The 15,055-nt window shown below is 45.2% G+C and overlaps 1 protein-coding gene across 3 annotated transcripts in view; it reads right to left on the reverse strand.

The window, feature by feature from the left end:
• The window catches only part of rubcn (rubicon autophagy regulator), a 30,092-nt gene that overhangs the window by 5,621 nt on the left and 9,416 nt on the right, over positions 1-15,055 (reverse strand). For 2 of the 3 annotated variants that reach the window (XM_034236401.1, XM_034236402.1), the window contains 13 exons: positions 13,620-13,715; positions 12,953-13,068; positions 12,517-12,715; positions 11,549-11,656; positions 5,262-5,336; positions 3,529-3,589; positions 3,242-3,374; positions 2,793-2,938; positions 2,526-2,590; positions 2,045-2,283; positions 1,258-1,319; positions 1,000-1,153; positions 259-352 (listed from right to left, as the gene is read on the reverse strand). In XM_034236401.1, the coding sequence (XP_034092292.1) occupies positions 259-352; positions 1,000-1,153; positions 1,258-1,319; positions 2,045-2,283; positions 2,526-2,590; positions 2,793-2,938; positions 3,242-3,374; positions 3,529-3,589; positions 5,262-5,336; positions 11,549-11,656; positions 12,517-12,715; positions 12,953-13,068; positions 13,620-13,715 (1,548 nt within the window). The remainder of the gene's footprint in view (positions 1-258; positions 353-999; positions 1,154-1,257; positions 1,320-2,044; positions 2,284-2,525; positions 2,591-2,792; positions 2,939-3,241; positions 3,375-3,528; positions 3,590-5,261; positions 5,337-11,548; positions 11,657-12,516; positions 12,716-12,952; positions 13,069-13,619; positions 13,716-15,055) is intronic. The other variant, XM_034236403.1, reaches the window with a different exon arrangement.

Below are 15,055 nucleotides of genomic sequence, written 5' to 3' on the forward strand. Positions count from 1 at the left end.
CTTGAAATATTTCCCCTCTTTCCTGTCTCTCTCCTGCTGTGCCCCCCCTTTCCTCTTGACCTCCACCCTTCACCCCCTGATCAACACCTCGCTCTAAACCCGGCTCCCCTCCCTCCCCCTCCCTCCTGTCTTTAAAGAGAGCCCTCATCAGCCTACGATGTTTGGAGATGTTCCAGTCACTCCAAGGAAGTGAAACGAAGGCGCTGGGGAAGGGGGCTTTTGGGCCGCCCTGGCCTGCCGCGAGCAGAGAGGGCTCACCTTCACAGCGCTGGCACTTGTTCAGCTGGAAGGGGAAGATGATGTCTTTCTCGTTACCGCAGAACTCGCACACGAAGCCCTTCGCCTGGCACAGCTAGAAGAGTTTCAAGGAACAAAAAGGACAGAGAAAAACAGACATTTGATTATGGAAATGTGCAGACGTTACAACAGTTCCTCATGCAGTAGGTCACCGGTTTAATATTTTACTTTTGTATGAAATCACTGCAATAATTAGATGGATTAACTCTTCATGTTAAAGGTCTCCTACTATACTATAGGTATATATATAAAAGAAAATGTCTAAGAAGTATTTTGCTCAAAATACCAAAGAGATCACCCATTCTAGCCATGCCTCATACCCCTCTATTTCAGCCCTGTTAGAGAATTGCTGATTCTGGGTCTGTAGCTTTAAAAAAATAAAAAAAGAAGAAGGGGGAGCTCATGCAGGAGAACTCTACCGACAGATACTCAGCTAAATGCTGCCGTGATTAAACGCCACATTATGTGCAAAAACCACATCAAGGATTATTTCTGAAACAGTATGGAGCTCAAATGCTTTTTCTCTTGCGGGTTTATCACAAGGTGAGTACCTTTTTATATCCTGCTTCTTTACACATACTCTCTCCAGTACAGGTTAGCTCTGAGTGTTAGCGATGCTTGCTAATGTAAACAAAGACCATATTACATCCAAAACAGGTTGTGCATTGTTTCTGATAGCGACGTTCCTGATCTGCATCTTACCACACAGCCAGCTGCGTGCGAGGTGCCATGTTTCAGCAGCTCTTTCATTCGTGGAGTCAGGTCCCCGTTGCGTACAGCAGAGAGGTCATTGAGGGAGAAGAGGTGCAGGTCTTCAGTGAGGTGACCTGGCAGGCTGTCGAACTGGTCCAGCACCCTGACACACACACAAATAGACACACTGATTATGTCCATCTATGCAGGGAGATTTGTTTGTATTATTATTGTGAAACCAAAAACATGTACAAGCAGACTTCTTACTCTTTAGCGAAGCGACAGGTCTTGAAGAGATTTTTCATGTGAAACAGCTGCACCCTCAAAACCTAAAAAAAAAATGGAAATCAACAAAAAATGCATCATGTTTGTTAATAAACACTGACAGGAACATATTGCCTAACATTGTGTTGTCATGCTTTTGTTGGTTGTTGATCCCTCTGGTCTCCACATAGTTCAGACTCTATATCTCAACATATGTTTGCATTGATTTGATCCTCCTATTCTAATTACTATGGTTTCATTCTGTGCTAGTAACTATTGCCTGCTCAAGTGCTACAGACACAATTGAGCCTTTCTGGCAACTGCAGCATCTGTGCTGTTAAAAGGTTTGATAATGATTGGCCCTGACAGCTAACTGACATGAGCAAGTGTCTAATTTCTCATATTTTGTAGTAGCTATATCCTGCATGAAAAATATCTTGTGCCTTTTCTCCTCTCCATGAGAAGGTTTAACATTGTATTCTTGCTCTGTTAGCACAATCCCAACAAACCATGTCCATTAGGATGTGCCTTTTTCAGAATCACATGTCTGTTTCCAAGGAGAAATGGCTATAAATGGCTCTATTCATTCTAATGTATTTTAAGTCAGTCACAAGCTTGCTGGTTTATAATTAGGATACATCATGCTTAGCAGACGACTTTAGAACATAGTTCAGCTAATTTAATAAACAGAAGTGAAACGTGTTATTGTGGTAAAAACACAGAGAAAGTTTAAGAAAATAGATCTGACAAAACATTCCTAATGACTTATTTTCCATCCGGCTGTGCTCACCCTGACGACCTCCAGAGCTTTGTTCTTCTTGTACAGGCCACTGTTGATGTCATTGGGGTTGAACAGAGGGTCTCCTGCGATCTTGCTCAGCAGGTCCCGGGCGAAGTTGCTGACATAGTACTTGCTGAAGTCCCACTTCCTCAACACTCGGCCGGGAACAACTGCCTGGGCGTTCTCATGGCAACACTGGCAGAAGTAACGGCCGAGGTATTCACAGTAACGCAGGCGCTTGATATAATCTGAAGTGTGGATAGAAAGCAGAGACACATGTGGGGTAAAGGTAAGAATATGGAATTAGTAAAGTAAAGTTAAAGTATATTTGCATAGAATTGTTGATATAAAAAGAGAAGTACAATAGGAAAAGTTTATGGCAAGCTGACCAACTAAGAAAAAGTGTTAACGACGCACTTGGTAAATTACATTAAAAACAAGAACTGAAACTTTGATAAAAAATGGACTTCTGGAGTATTTTTGGTAATACCTGGGTCGATGCGAGTACCACAGCCAGCGCAGCGGTAGTTCTGTTTAGCTACAACTATCTTCCTCCTGTCAAGGAAATATAACATGTAAGTAAAATACATTCTGTAGGGAAAACAGCAAGAACAGTGGTCTAATATACAAATAAAAGATGGCAGGCAGGGTGTGTCATAAAAAAAGATGAGAAACCAAGTTAATGGCAGATGAAAACATAGAAATTAAGAACTAAATAATAAGAAATTGAGCAAGTCGATGAAGGTGGTTAACTCACTTGGGGGCGGGATGAATGTTGAATATGATCTGCGGTCGGGGAGGGGCCCACTCCAGGTTGCCCCTCACCCTGATCCTCAGCTTGTAGATGTCTGCATGTTCGCCATCATCAGGAGAGATGGGCAGAGAGTCGGGGATGGGCAGCAGCTAGGAGGCAGCAGAGAAGTGGAGTGAGTTCAAAGTTAACTACTTTTTGGAGGGATTCTATCTGCTGTAAGTCAACTTATTATATTATATCAAATAAAGTTTTATTTATATAGCACATTTATAAACGATTTTTGGTCGAGCCAAAGTGCTGTACATATAATAAAAATAGCCTACAGTAGAGACACTTTACAGCAAATACAACAGCACAGATTGTTCAGAATATCAGTATGAGAAAAACGACACCCTCTGTCCTATATTATTCAAGCATGTCGAGTGTCTTGTTTGAGGTTGAAGATGTTGTACCTTCTGCGGAGCGTCGTGTTCTGGGACCAGCCAGTCGAGTTCGGAGGCCGCAGGGAGCTGCATGCCCTCAAACTGCCGGAGTAAACCCATGGCTACTGACTCCGCTGAGTTAGACTGGAGGAAGGCGGGAGAGCTAAAATAAACAAAGGAAGAATATATTTTAAAAGATATTAATAGGACATAATGTTTTGTTAAAAGTCGAAGCAACATTCAACAGCATTACATATTTAAGAATGTTTACATTATTATGTATTAGAGGGGAAACAAGAAGTTGCTGTGTTACTTACATGGACTCTGAGCTGAGAAACGACCTGTTGCTGGAGCTCATGCTGCGCTTAATGTCTGCATCTGGAAGACAATGATTTAACAGTTAAATTATTTACTACTTAGTACAATTTGTATACACATTTTATCCACCAGCCATAGCTATGAAAAGATTATTAATTAATATAATTAAAATCAAAAGTTTAAGATCAATAGAATTTAAAAGAACTGTCAGAAGACGGCGGGATTTGTCGTGAAAAGAGCTAAATGTACCAGCAGTCGGCTCGTGATTTCTCAACAGGGGTACACCTACTTACTACAGCTAAGCAGCGATCAATGTTTGTTCAAATAAATGTTGTAAGAGAGATGTGATTAGCGACGGAGAAAAAGAGGAATATAAGGAAACAATCTCTCGTTAAAGACAATAATTGTTTTGTTTTACAGCCATTTAGGAGGTAGCATTCAGGAAAGCCAAGAGCATAAGCAGAGCATTGCTGCCCTATGTTCTTGTTACACACCACAAACAACATGTACAGTAAGCACAGATACTAAGCAGGAGAGGTTTGGTAGACCAGGAGACCGCCTGCATGAATTCTCGTGAGAATACAGCAGCTTCTTTCTATCAGTGGAGCATGGGTCTTGTGTTTTTAAATAAAACCCGCATTGGACTAGAGTTTTTCTCTTTCTTTTGCTACATTTGGTTGAGGGCATAATGACTGCTGACAAAATTCAATATATTTCTAACAAACTTTTTTTGAAACTGCTGGTGCTTTCAGAGGACAATCACCCACAAGAATAATTTTAAAGAACATGCATTATGTTCATAAAAAACAGCCTGTGTGACCTTGATAAAATCATCACTTTGCCTGAGCCAAAATCAGCTATATGTCATAAACCGACACAAAATGAACTGTTAATATTGGGCAGGCTTCAAAAAGGAACAGTTAGGATGTGTATGTGTGACAGCACTCACACTTCATTCTCACCAGAGTCAGATTTGAAATGCTGAATAATGGGATGGATTGATGAATGAATAAGTGATTAACCCCTATAGTTACTGTTGCCACAGAAGGAGCCTCCCTAAACTCTAACAGGCATATTCGTCCACCAAAACTCTGCAGCACCGAACAACAAGCACCAACACAAACAGCCAAGCGCACCATTCAGCCGAGGACAGGCCGGTGGCTCGACTCCAAACTGAAAGCTTGCATTACTCCCCCGCCCTGCTTAGAATAATAATTGATGATACTGGAGTCATATCAAAATAATCTTTTGCATCCGAATAACACTGATAATAATAAACACTTTAATAACAATTAAAGCTTTTTATTTGCCTAATACAAAGTAAGTTTCTTATGGATGGATTATATCAGATATGTTATCAGAGGAATACAGCAAATGAACATTGCTTTTGTTTATGTAACGCCAACCCAAAATCAAAGGAATTAAAACATTATTATTAGTATTTTGTTATGCCTTTGCAAAAACGGTTACAGTCATGCAGAATCAAAAGTGAAGTTTGGAAGTTTTTTCCTATAGTTCATTTCCAGACAGTTGAACATAATCAATGACTGATTCAAGAAAGATATAAGATAAGCTATAAACAATAACTTGCAAAAGTGACTGTTTATAGCTTATTTTATAGGATTAACGGGAGAAATTTTCCGTTTGGAGTCGGGCCATCGGCTTCCTCTCACAGTAAACTGTCTGTTTTGAAGCTGTGGAGCCTCGCCCCCCCCATCCAGCCTGCAGATACCTGTGAAGAGTGAGGCGAGGGACAGGGAGAGGCCGTTCTGAGACACCGCCAGCAGGGACTGACCCTCACAGCCATCTGAGAGACAGAAACTAACACTCAGCACCACACGCACAAACATTTGAAACAATCCTCAGAGCGGTATGTCAGTGTCGCAGGCAAACAAACAGTATACTAATACGCAGTACATAGTACATGTGGGCATCATGCATCTTATACACAGGGCAGGTGCGCACCCCCTGCCAAAAAAGGAGCACCGGATCATTTGAAAAAAGCGCATTTGTGCACCAACACCAACACCGAGAGAGAGAGAGAGAGAGAGAGAGAGAGAGAGAGAGAGAGAGAGAGAGAGAGAGAGAGAGAGAGAGAGAGAGAGAGAGGAGAGAGAGAGGAGAGAGAGAGAGAGAGAGAGAGAGAGAGAGAACAGAGAGAAGAGAGAGAGATATTTGCGAGTTGCATAAGAACTGTAACACAGTAACCCTGCTGCGAGGCATACAGTGAACAGTGAACAGTTCATGAGCGTGCTCACTAGCGCACCTCCCCATTTATTATGCCATTTGTGGAATTAGTTCTATATCGTATAAGGCTTCGTCCTCTAAGGCTATCGCTATTGGGTAATCCCCACTGCACGTGTGCAGCACTGACAGACTTATTCCACGCCCACCTATGACGTGGGCCCCACCTCCAGGCTCACTTCCGTATAAATAGGAAATAGGCCCTACAATCCACTCCTACTTTTCTTCAGCACTCCGTTGCAGAAGCATTGACAGGCAAAACAAGTTATTTTAAGAGCTACTTACTGAAAAGCAAACATTCCTCCTAAAAAGCTTTGTTTTTCTGGTAAGATGGAGACTGGGCAGGAAAGTCAAGGTTGCGTCAGGGATTGCCTCGTATGCGGGTCGGGCTACATTATGAGCTTTGACAGGCACTCACAGTGTGAGTCCTGCCTGGGAATAGAGCATGCGAACGCGGCTCTCACTCCCGGGGTATCATGCTCGCATTGGCCACGCTTCCCGGTCATAAGGAAGTACCAGGAGGGGGCGGCGGCGGACCCTGGAGAAAATGAGGGCTCCGATAGGGACATACGTGCCCCTCACGAGAGTGGTGGGATTCACGGATGTAGGTTTCCCGACCGTGCCTCCTCTAGAGCCGAACCTCACGGCGTTCTTTGGGGCTAGGCAAGCCAGCACGGTTACCGGACGGCAACCCATGCTGGCTGCCACCAAAGATCAGTTTGTCGCCCGACAGACGGACCGAATGCACCAGTGTGCGTTTCAGGCGTCAGCGGCGGCGAACAATATAGCGTTGCTGTCAAACTCCATGGTGGAAATGTCCGAGCAGTCAAAAACTATGTCCTCAGTGGAGGCTGAGGAGATAGGTAAGGCGGCCAGTACTGCACTTACACTGTGTGCAGCAGTCGCAGTCTCGCAGGCGCGGATTGCGGCGTGGGCGACACAGGTCCACCGGTATCTCTGGCTACAGCAGGGGAATATACTGGAGGGCGCAGGAAAGGATCTGCTGGAGGCTCCAGCAGATCCTTTCCGGACGGACTATTTGGACCACAGTTCCACACCATGGTGGAGACTATGAAGTCTGCGGCAGAGCAGGCAGACGACATAAGGCGTCACGCTAGCTGGCTTCAGGACAAACGTCCTCAGCACCCGCAGCCCCCGCAACAGTCTCAACGGGGGCAGCGTGGACAGCGGCGAGAGCAACAACGGCGTCAGAATCGCCCTTCGGCAGCTGCAGGGGCTCCGTCCCAGGTCTCCGCTCCTCCGCCGCAGAGACAGGATCTGCAGGCGACGAGTTGGAGGGGAAGGAAGAACCCCCGCTCCTGGTCTGCTCCTCCAAGAGAACCTCCGAGGAAGCAGAACCGAAGATGACTCTTTAGGGGGGTTATGTGGGAAGAGAGAATTATTAATAAAAATGATTCAAATCTCAACATTGTGTCTGTAGCAACTGTGTCTCACAAGTCCCCCACACTAGTCATGCCGGCTGCCATTAATCTATTGATTAAAAGGCAGCAGGACTTGTTGCATAATCCATCTGTTTTTAACCTGTCGGTTAATAGACAGAGGGACTCGCCGTTTGAGCCAGCTGTTTCTAATCTGTCGGTTAGCAAACAGCTAGGCTCGCTGTATAAAGCCTGCGGTATTTAACCAGTCGGTTATAAGACAGCAGGGCTTGACATTTAAATCGGCCGCTTCTATCCTTTCGGGTAACAAGCAGCGCGGTTTTTCCTCTGTCTCAGTTGTGCCTACACAGTCGTATTAAGCCTAGCGCGGCTATTACGCACGAGGTGAAAAGCACTGCACACACCTCCGCGAGTTGGAGCGTAAACCCGCCTCAGGGTCCTGTTTATGAGCCTTCTCCTAAACAGAGACAGGATGAGAGTCGGTGTGTGATGCAGCGTATGGAGACCCCTTCACAAGCAACGGCGGCAAGGGCTCTGGCATGGCTTGTCACCATGACTACCACAGCACAACAAAAACAGGTACGCCCGCTCTCAGAGCGATGCTCAGAGTGGAGGCGGCTATGTTTAATGGACGGATGGATGAGCAGGCTGATCAGCAGAGGGTACTCTCTGCAATTTGCCTTAGTTCGCAGTTCGAGGGGATTCAGGAAACACTTCTGTCATCCCAAGAACAGTGTCTGGCGCTCCAGTCAGAGCTGCGGAAACTCCTGTTAAAGAGAGCAATTTCCAGGGTTCCTCAAGGGGAAGAAAATCGGGGGTTTTACTCCCGTTATTTTCTTATCCCGAAAAAGACCGGGGGGGATGAGACCCATCCTAGATCTGTCAGCATTCAACAGAGTGATACGAAAAAGACCGTTTCACATGCTGACAATCAAACAGGTAATGGAGTGTGTTCACCAGGGAGATTGGTGCACCGCCATAGACCTGAAGGATGCTTACTTCCACATAACCATCATCCCAAAACACAGGAAATTCCTGCGTTTTTCATTCCAGGGAATAGCGTACCAGTTCAATCGACTGCCGTTCGGATATTCCCTGGCTCCACGCACTTTTTCAAAGTGTGTGGAGACGGCGCTGGAGCCGTTACGCAGAGGAGGGATGAGAGTGTTATTTTATCTGGACGACCTGCTGTTGCTGGCTCGCTCCAGAGAGGAAGCTGCTTTACAGACGGTACAACTCATATCTCACCTGTCAAGCCTGGGTTTCATAATCAATTGAGAGAAGAGCTGTCCTCTTCCCTCCCAGATCATCATGTATCTGGGAATGGAATTTAACTCAGTCCGCATGAGAGCACGACTCTCACAGCGGAGAGTGGAAAATTTGACAGCTCTCCTCAGGCGCGTCACACCCGGCAGGGTGGTGACAGCCCTTTCTGTGATGCAGCTGTTGGGCATGATGTCAGCTGGTCACGTGGTGATTCCCCTGGGTCTCCTTTACATGAGGAGACTTCAGAGGTGGTTTATTCGCCTGCGCATCGACCCCGTGCGTCAGAGGAGACGCAGGGTGTGCATTCCTCTATCCGTAGGTTTGGATCTGACCTACTGGAAAAATCCCCACGTCCTGTCAGTGGGGATTCCCCTCGGCAGAGTGACGTCACACACCTCAGTGTTTACAGACGCATCGCTCTCAGGGTGGGGGGGGGGAACATGCATGTCGCAGGCAGTGGGGGGACAGTGGCCGCCTCACATGTCCCTTCATATAAACACGCTGGAATTACTCGCCATATGGAGAGTAATCCAGTACTTCGCCCCGTTGCTGTGGAATCATCATGTGTTGATTCGAACAGACAACAAGACGGCGGCAGCCTACATAAATCGTCAGGGAGGTGTACGATCAGCGCAGCTGCTGGACACAGCCAGACGGCTGTTGCGCTGGGCGCGCACACACACACACACGTACTCTCGATCAGAGCAGTATATATTCCCGGCGAGATGAACAGAGGGGCAGACCTTATGTCCAGAGGAGGTCCTCGACAAGGGGACTGGAGCCTCCACCCCGAGCTGGTCTCCCAAGTGTGGAGCAGGTTCGGGAGAGCGGAGGTGGATCTGTTCGCTGCACGCGGGAACGCGCAATGTGCTCTCTGGTTCTCCCTGAGAAGGCAGGATCACCCCCCTCTGGGGGTGGACGCGTTCGCACACAGACCTTGGCCCAGGGTGTTACTGTACGCTTTCCCACCAGTCCCTCTGATCCCTCGGATCCCTCGGTTCCTGGACCGAGTGCAGGAGGAGCGACTGATAGCGGTCTTAATAGCCCCGGAGCGCACGGGAGCGTCCTGGTTTCCCTGCATACAGCGGACGCTGTCAGGGAGACCGTGGGAAATTCCGTGGCGCAGGGATGCTCTCTCCCAGGTGGAGGGAGCAATCAGCGGTCACCCAGTGTTAGGCCAACGTTTGTGGGCATGGCCCCTGAACGGGAACACTTAGAGGGGCTCGGCCTCTCTCAAGATGTTGTGAGTACTATTCAGGGATCTAGAGCCGCGTCCACCAGGGCGTCTTACACAGCCAAATGGACAGCGTTCCAGCGTTGGTGTGTAGGGAAAGGCTTGGACCCCGTTGCGTGTCCCCTGCCTCACGTGCTGTCATTCCTCCAACTGTTGCTGGACAGGAATTTGGCCTATAGCACGATAAAAGCTCAGCGGTGTTGCGCCCGAACCCGGCTTTTATGCCAAAGGTGATCACAAGCTCGTTTAGATTGAGAGTGATAACCTTGGATGGCTTCTTTCCTCCTCCTCACACATCAGAGGAGGAAGCCACATCTCATCTCCTCTGTCCGTGCGCGCGCTGGCATGCTATGTTGCACGCACGGCTGCTTTACGCAAATCCCAGCGTCTGTTTGTGCATTATAGAGAGCACTCATTAGGGCAGCCTCTATCTGCACAGCGCCTGTCACACTGGCTGTGTGAGGCTGTGTCACAGGCGTATGTTTCCTCTGGGTTGGATCCCCCGGAAAACATTAAAGCGCACAGCACCAGGAGAATATCAACTTCTACGGCGTTGCACGGAGGAATGACAGTGGAAGACATTTGCACTGCTGCATCTTGGTCTTCACCCTGTTCTTTTATTCGTTTTTATTTGAGGGATGTCTCCCATTCCTCTCTGACACATTCAGTACTGAATAGCCTGCCAGAATGAGTAATGTCGGGGTTTTTGCAATTGCATGCCCTCTCTCCTGCCTGTCGGCACTTAGAGAGCGGCCTTTTGTTCCCCTCTCTTGATCGTTTTTAACAAGTGAGACTCGATCGCTACTTTTTATAAACGACAGGTAGCCCCAGTAAGCCTACCTTCGTTCCTTGAGGGAGAAATATAAATGTTGTAATGCTATATTCCCTGGGAATGTGATGCTCCATTTACGCACGACGAAATGGACATGGGTTATTAACCGAGTAGGTGTGTTTTGTGCTTCTGGTAACGGACGGAACCAGTGGGGCGTAGATTACATCCTGCTTCACCCTTAACCCCATTGCGATAGCCTTAGAGGGCGAAGCCTTATACGATATAGAACTGGGGTTACGTACTGTAACCCAGCTTCTATGAGTATAGGCGCAGCCCTCTAAGGTTCGGGCCCCACTGGTTCCGCGAATAGCTGAAGAAAAGCTGTTGGAGTGGATTGTAAGGCCTACTTCCTATTTATACGGAAGTGAGCCTGGAGGTGGGGCCCACGTCATAGGTGGGCGTGGAATAAGTCCGTCAGTGCTGCACACGTGCAGTGGGGATTACCCAATAGCGATAGCCTTAGAGGGCTGCGCCTATACTCATAGAAGCTGGGTTACAGTACGTAACCCCAGATTTGAATGGTGGCTGCGTTGGAAATGTTATTTAGAAATTCACATCACGATGATTAACCCCCCAACATTTTTTAATTCTAAAACCTCAATTTAGGCAACAGATATAAAATAAATGACATTTGGTGCAGCGTTGATATCTTCATATGTTATTGATTAGTCAATTGCAGTAACCATTTGTAAGACAAAACAACACTAACATCTTATGATTGTAAAGTCTGTAAAAAATCTAACGGTAATAAAAACATTTACAGGCTGCCATTCTGTGACCTTTGAACTTCAGTGTTTATGGTTCATGGTCAAATGTAACATGCTTGGTGAGCAAAAGGAAGAAGAGTGGTGATTATGATTATGTAACAAGAGTAGAATAGAAACAAATTCATTCATACAGAAACATTAGTTATTGGAAGAACTCTTGCATATAAAAAACTGAATTAAAAATGTTTTGACAGCAGCTGGAAGGTAAAACCGTCTAACAACATCACATTACAAAAACAAAGAGTGATAATATGTCGTGGTGTTCCCTCTCTCTACCTTGCAGTTCGCACTCCTCCACCTCCTCTGCTGAGCCGGAGTCAGAGAGGCCCTGGTACGAGTCCTGAGAGCTCCGCCTGGAGCCCCCGCTGTCAGTGGAGTGGAACACTGCAGGAGAGAGAGAGAAGCGATTAAACAAAGGACCATAGAGAAACAAAGGATAAGCTGTTAGAATGTTCTCATCATCCCAGCAATCATGAGCTGTCGTTTGCATGCTTTTGCACGGACATCACAGATTAAAACACCTGAACTGTTGAAGCAACATCCTTAATATTCATCTGGCTACTACTTGAAAAATATGTATCTATATATCATATTTCAATAACTTGCATATAGACTCTTATTGCACTATTTCACTTTTTGTATTACTATTTACTTGCACTATATTTTCTGTTTATCTGTGATTTGTGTTGCACTGTTGGAGAAGCCTGTGACACAAGATTTTAATCGACATAACTACACTGTAGCTATGTTCGTATGACTAAATAAAGAACCTTGAACCTTGATTCAAAGATTTCCCAGATTAAAAAATAAAATATATAGAAATATTTAACCTATTTTGTTCATTATCGTACCATACATTATGATATAGCTAACTGGAAAGGTATGCTAAACTGAAACCAACTGACAAGCCTGGCCCCATTAGTCCTGGTTGGGAAGAAATAATCCTCTAACTGGTTTTAAGTTATGAATAAAGGTGGTAAGAAAGTCTTGAATGTAAGACATTTGTGTTTGATTAAAAGTTCAAATACAACATTGACTAATCTGAGGAAGAAGCTATCTATGCTTCAACTAATTCTTATTAGGTACATTTGTGAAAGTTACTGAGATACAACATTTTCAATTAATGTCTCATAAGTAATAGCTCATTAATAGGCCATAAAATGGTAAATCATCTGATCATTTCGTAGTTAATTAAGCATCATTTACATCATGCGTCTGCACAGAGGACTGTCATGCTGCCTTACGCTGCTGGGAGTTTGCGCAGGGCGGCAGGCGGCTGCGTCTGATCTGCTGCCTGCGCAGGCGGATCTTCTGTTTGAGCTGCTGGATCTCATTGTCGCTGTCCCCCTCCTCCTCCCCCGCCTCCTGCTGACGCCGCAGGTTGTACTTCATCAGCTCGATGGCAGCAATAAGGGACTCTGAGATGCTGAAATGAGCGTTCTCCTATAAAACAAATGAAAATTGTGAATCAATCAGAGGAGACTACACCATCAACGGATGCAATGATTATTTATATAACTAATTATATTATCACAGTGGATTTTTAACACTAGAGTTTTGTATTTGTAAATCACTTTGAACTGCATGAATTTGTGTGAAAAGTGTAAATAATCCGATTTTTTCCAAGTTAGTGATTGACCAATCAGCACGACTTTGGTCAGAGGGAGTTAAAGCACGGACCTTCTCCAGGTCAGCACAGCTGCCAAAGTCCTGCTCCGACAGGTAGCTGATGAGGCTCTGACCCTCCGACGGCTTCCTGAACATCCCATCAGAAACAATGCTGCACTGGGACCCATCTGAAGAAACATAACAATTGGCAGAAAATACACAACACCATTAAACAAAAAAGAAACTGTAAGAAAAAAGTGTATGTGTGTGTTTATTGTTGGATGTATTTTATAAAATCTGTGTTAGCTGCCAAAGCCGTTTGTTTAAAAAAAGATGCCTTTAAAACAGAGTTTAAAACTAAGCAAAGGGAATATAGTCTAAGCTTGACCAAAGCAAACTGCATTTCTTATAATGCAACCCATCAAATCTCAATAACAGACACTCTGAATTAACCTTTCTATGACTTTCCTGCTCAGGTCCAGAGGGTCGTGTCTCTTGACCGGCTGACTCGCAGGATACATTTACATTCAGGAACTGAAACATGTATTTTCTTACACCTCATGTCAGTTTTCCTGTTCAACTTCCTCATATATTTAAATATGCTATAAAGTTCCTCTAGCTAAAATCTTTCTTGAATATGTACTAAATACAGGACAAGAGCAGCCTTCTACAATTGCACTCATTTTTTAAATAGCTACAGCATATCTGTGAAACATTTAAACGTAAACAGAAAACTCACGGGACTCCATGTAGAGGGAACTGGGAGTGCTGACATCCTTGCGCTGAGGTGAGAAAGGGCTGTAGTTCTTGATACAGCAGTCCTGCCCTGTCGATTCTAAGAGACAAATGGTCCATGTTAGAGGCCTCTTATCTCCTGATCGCAGAATCACTCAAATGAACACTGAATTCTTTCAAATGGATGGGAACATGCATCATCATCTATACACAAAGCAAGTTAAAAGTTTGGAGTTTATCGTTGTTTTTCAGGCAAACAATCAATAAAACCCATGAGGATGGTTCATTTTATTACATGCGTCAACAAAAACATGACTTTTGACCCTTGTCATTGTAACTATTGTAATTAAGGATGTACAGATAGGGCTGCAGAAATAATCAAATGAAATAATGCAACCACGGTTTTGACTTTACACAATTAAATGAATAATATTTACAGCAATAATATGTTCCAAAGGTGTGCTCAGCTCATAGAAAGTGATACACTTCTATGTACAGGTTTGTAAAGAAGAGTTTTACTTGATGTAATAATTAGGGCCGGGACTTTAACGCGTTAATTAAGATTAATTAATTACACAAAAATTAACGCATTTTAATCGCACTTATTTTTGCACCGCGGAACGTTTCTCACTGGATGAGTTTCAGGCGTACCGATTATACTGGAGCACCAACTAACGTTCATGACTTCAGACAACAACAAACCACAGTGAACAACAGTGGGAAATGTTGTTTTAAAAAACGGACGGATGGAAGCGTCGATAAGAGCACGGTTGTGTGCAAATTATGCAAAAAGAAATTCGCATATCACCGTAGCACATCAAGCCTCAAGTATCACCTCAATGCAAAACATATAGCAGCTAGCGTGGACGTTAGCCTCTTTTATCGCGTTCACACCAAAAAGAGCCGGTACTAAAATTAGTTCATGAGAACCTTTTTACCCCCACGAAAGTCCCTGCTAGAGAGCAGAGAGCTGCTAGAGAGCAGGGACTTTCGTACGGCTCTCTTGTGAGAAAAGAGCTATATTTCTGATTGGCTGGGCGGATTGCAAACCACGCCCCGTAAAACTCCCAAAAAGTTTTGTGAAGGCGCCATTTTATTATCCTCGCATTAGCATTATTAGCATTAGCCCAGCGCAGAAACGCAGAGAGACTAACTTATGGCAACACAAAATAAAACATGGGAGCGGTGGAGATGAGGAGGTGTCGGCGTTCTGGCGATTTACTCGGAAGGCTTCAGTAGAAGCTGCTGGGAGTCCCAGCAGCTTCTACTGAAGCCAGTCCCCAACTCCGGGGACTTCCGGCCGGGGACTTTGGGTGGTTTGCGGCCTGCCAGTAAACCCAAAGCAGAAGAAGAAGAAGTGACGTCAGCGGCTTCATCCACCCCCAGGTTCAAAGAGTTCTCATGAACCAAGTTCTCATGAACCTTTGTGGGAAAAGTACT

Source organism: Gymnodraco acuticeps, unplaced genomic scaffold, assembly GCF_902827175.1.
Source record: "Gymnodraco acuticeps unplaced genomic scaffold, fGymAcu1.1, whole genome shotgun sequence".
Classification (NCBI taxonomy): Eukaryota; Metazoa; Chordata; class Actinopteri; order Perciformes; family Bathydraconidae; genus Gymnodraco; species Gymnodraco acuticeps.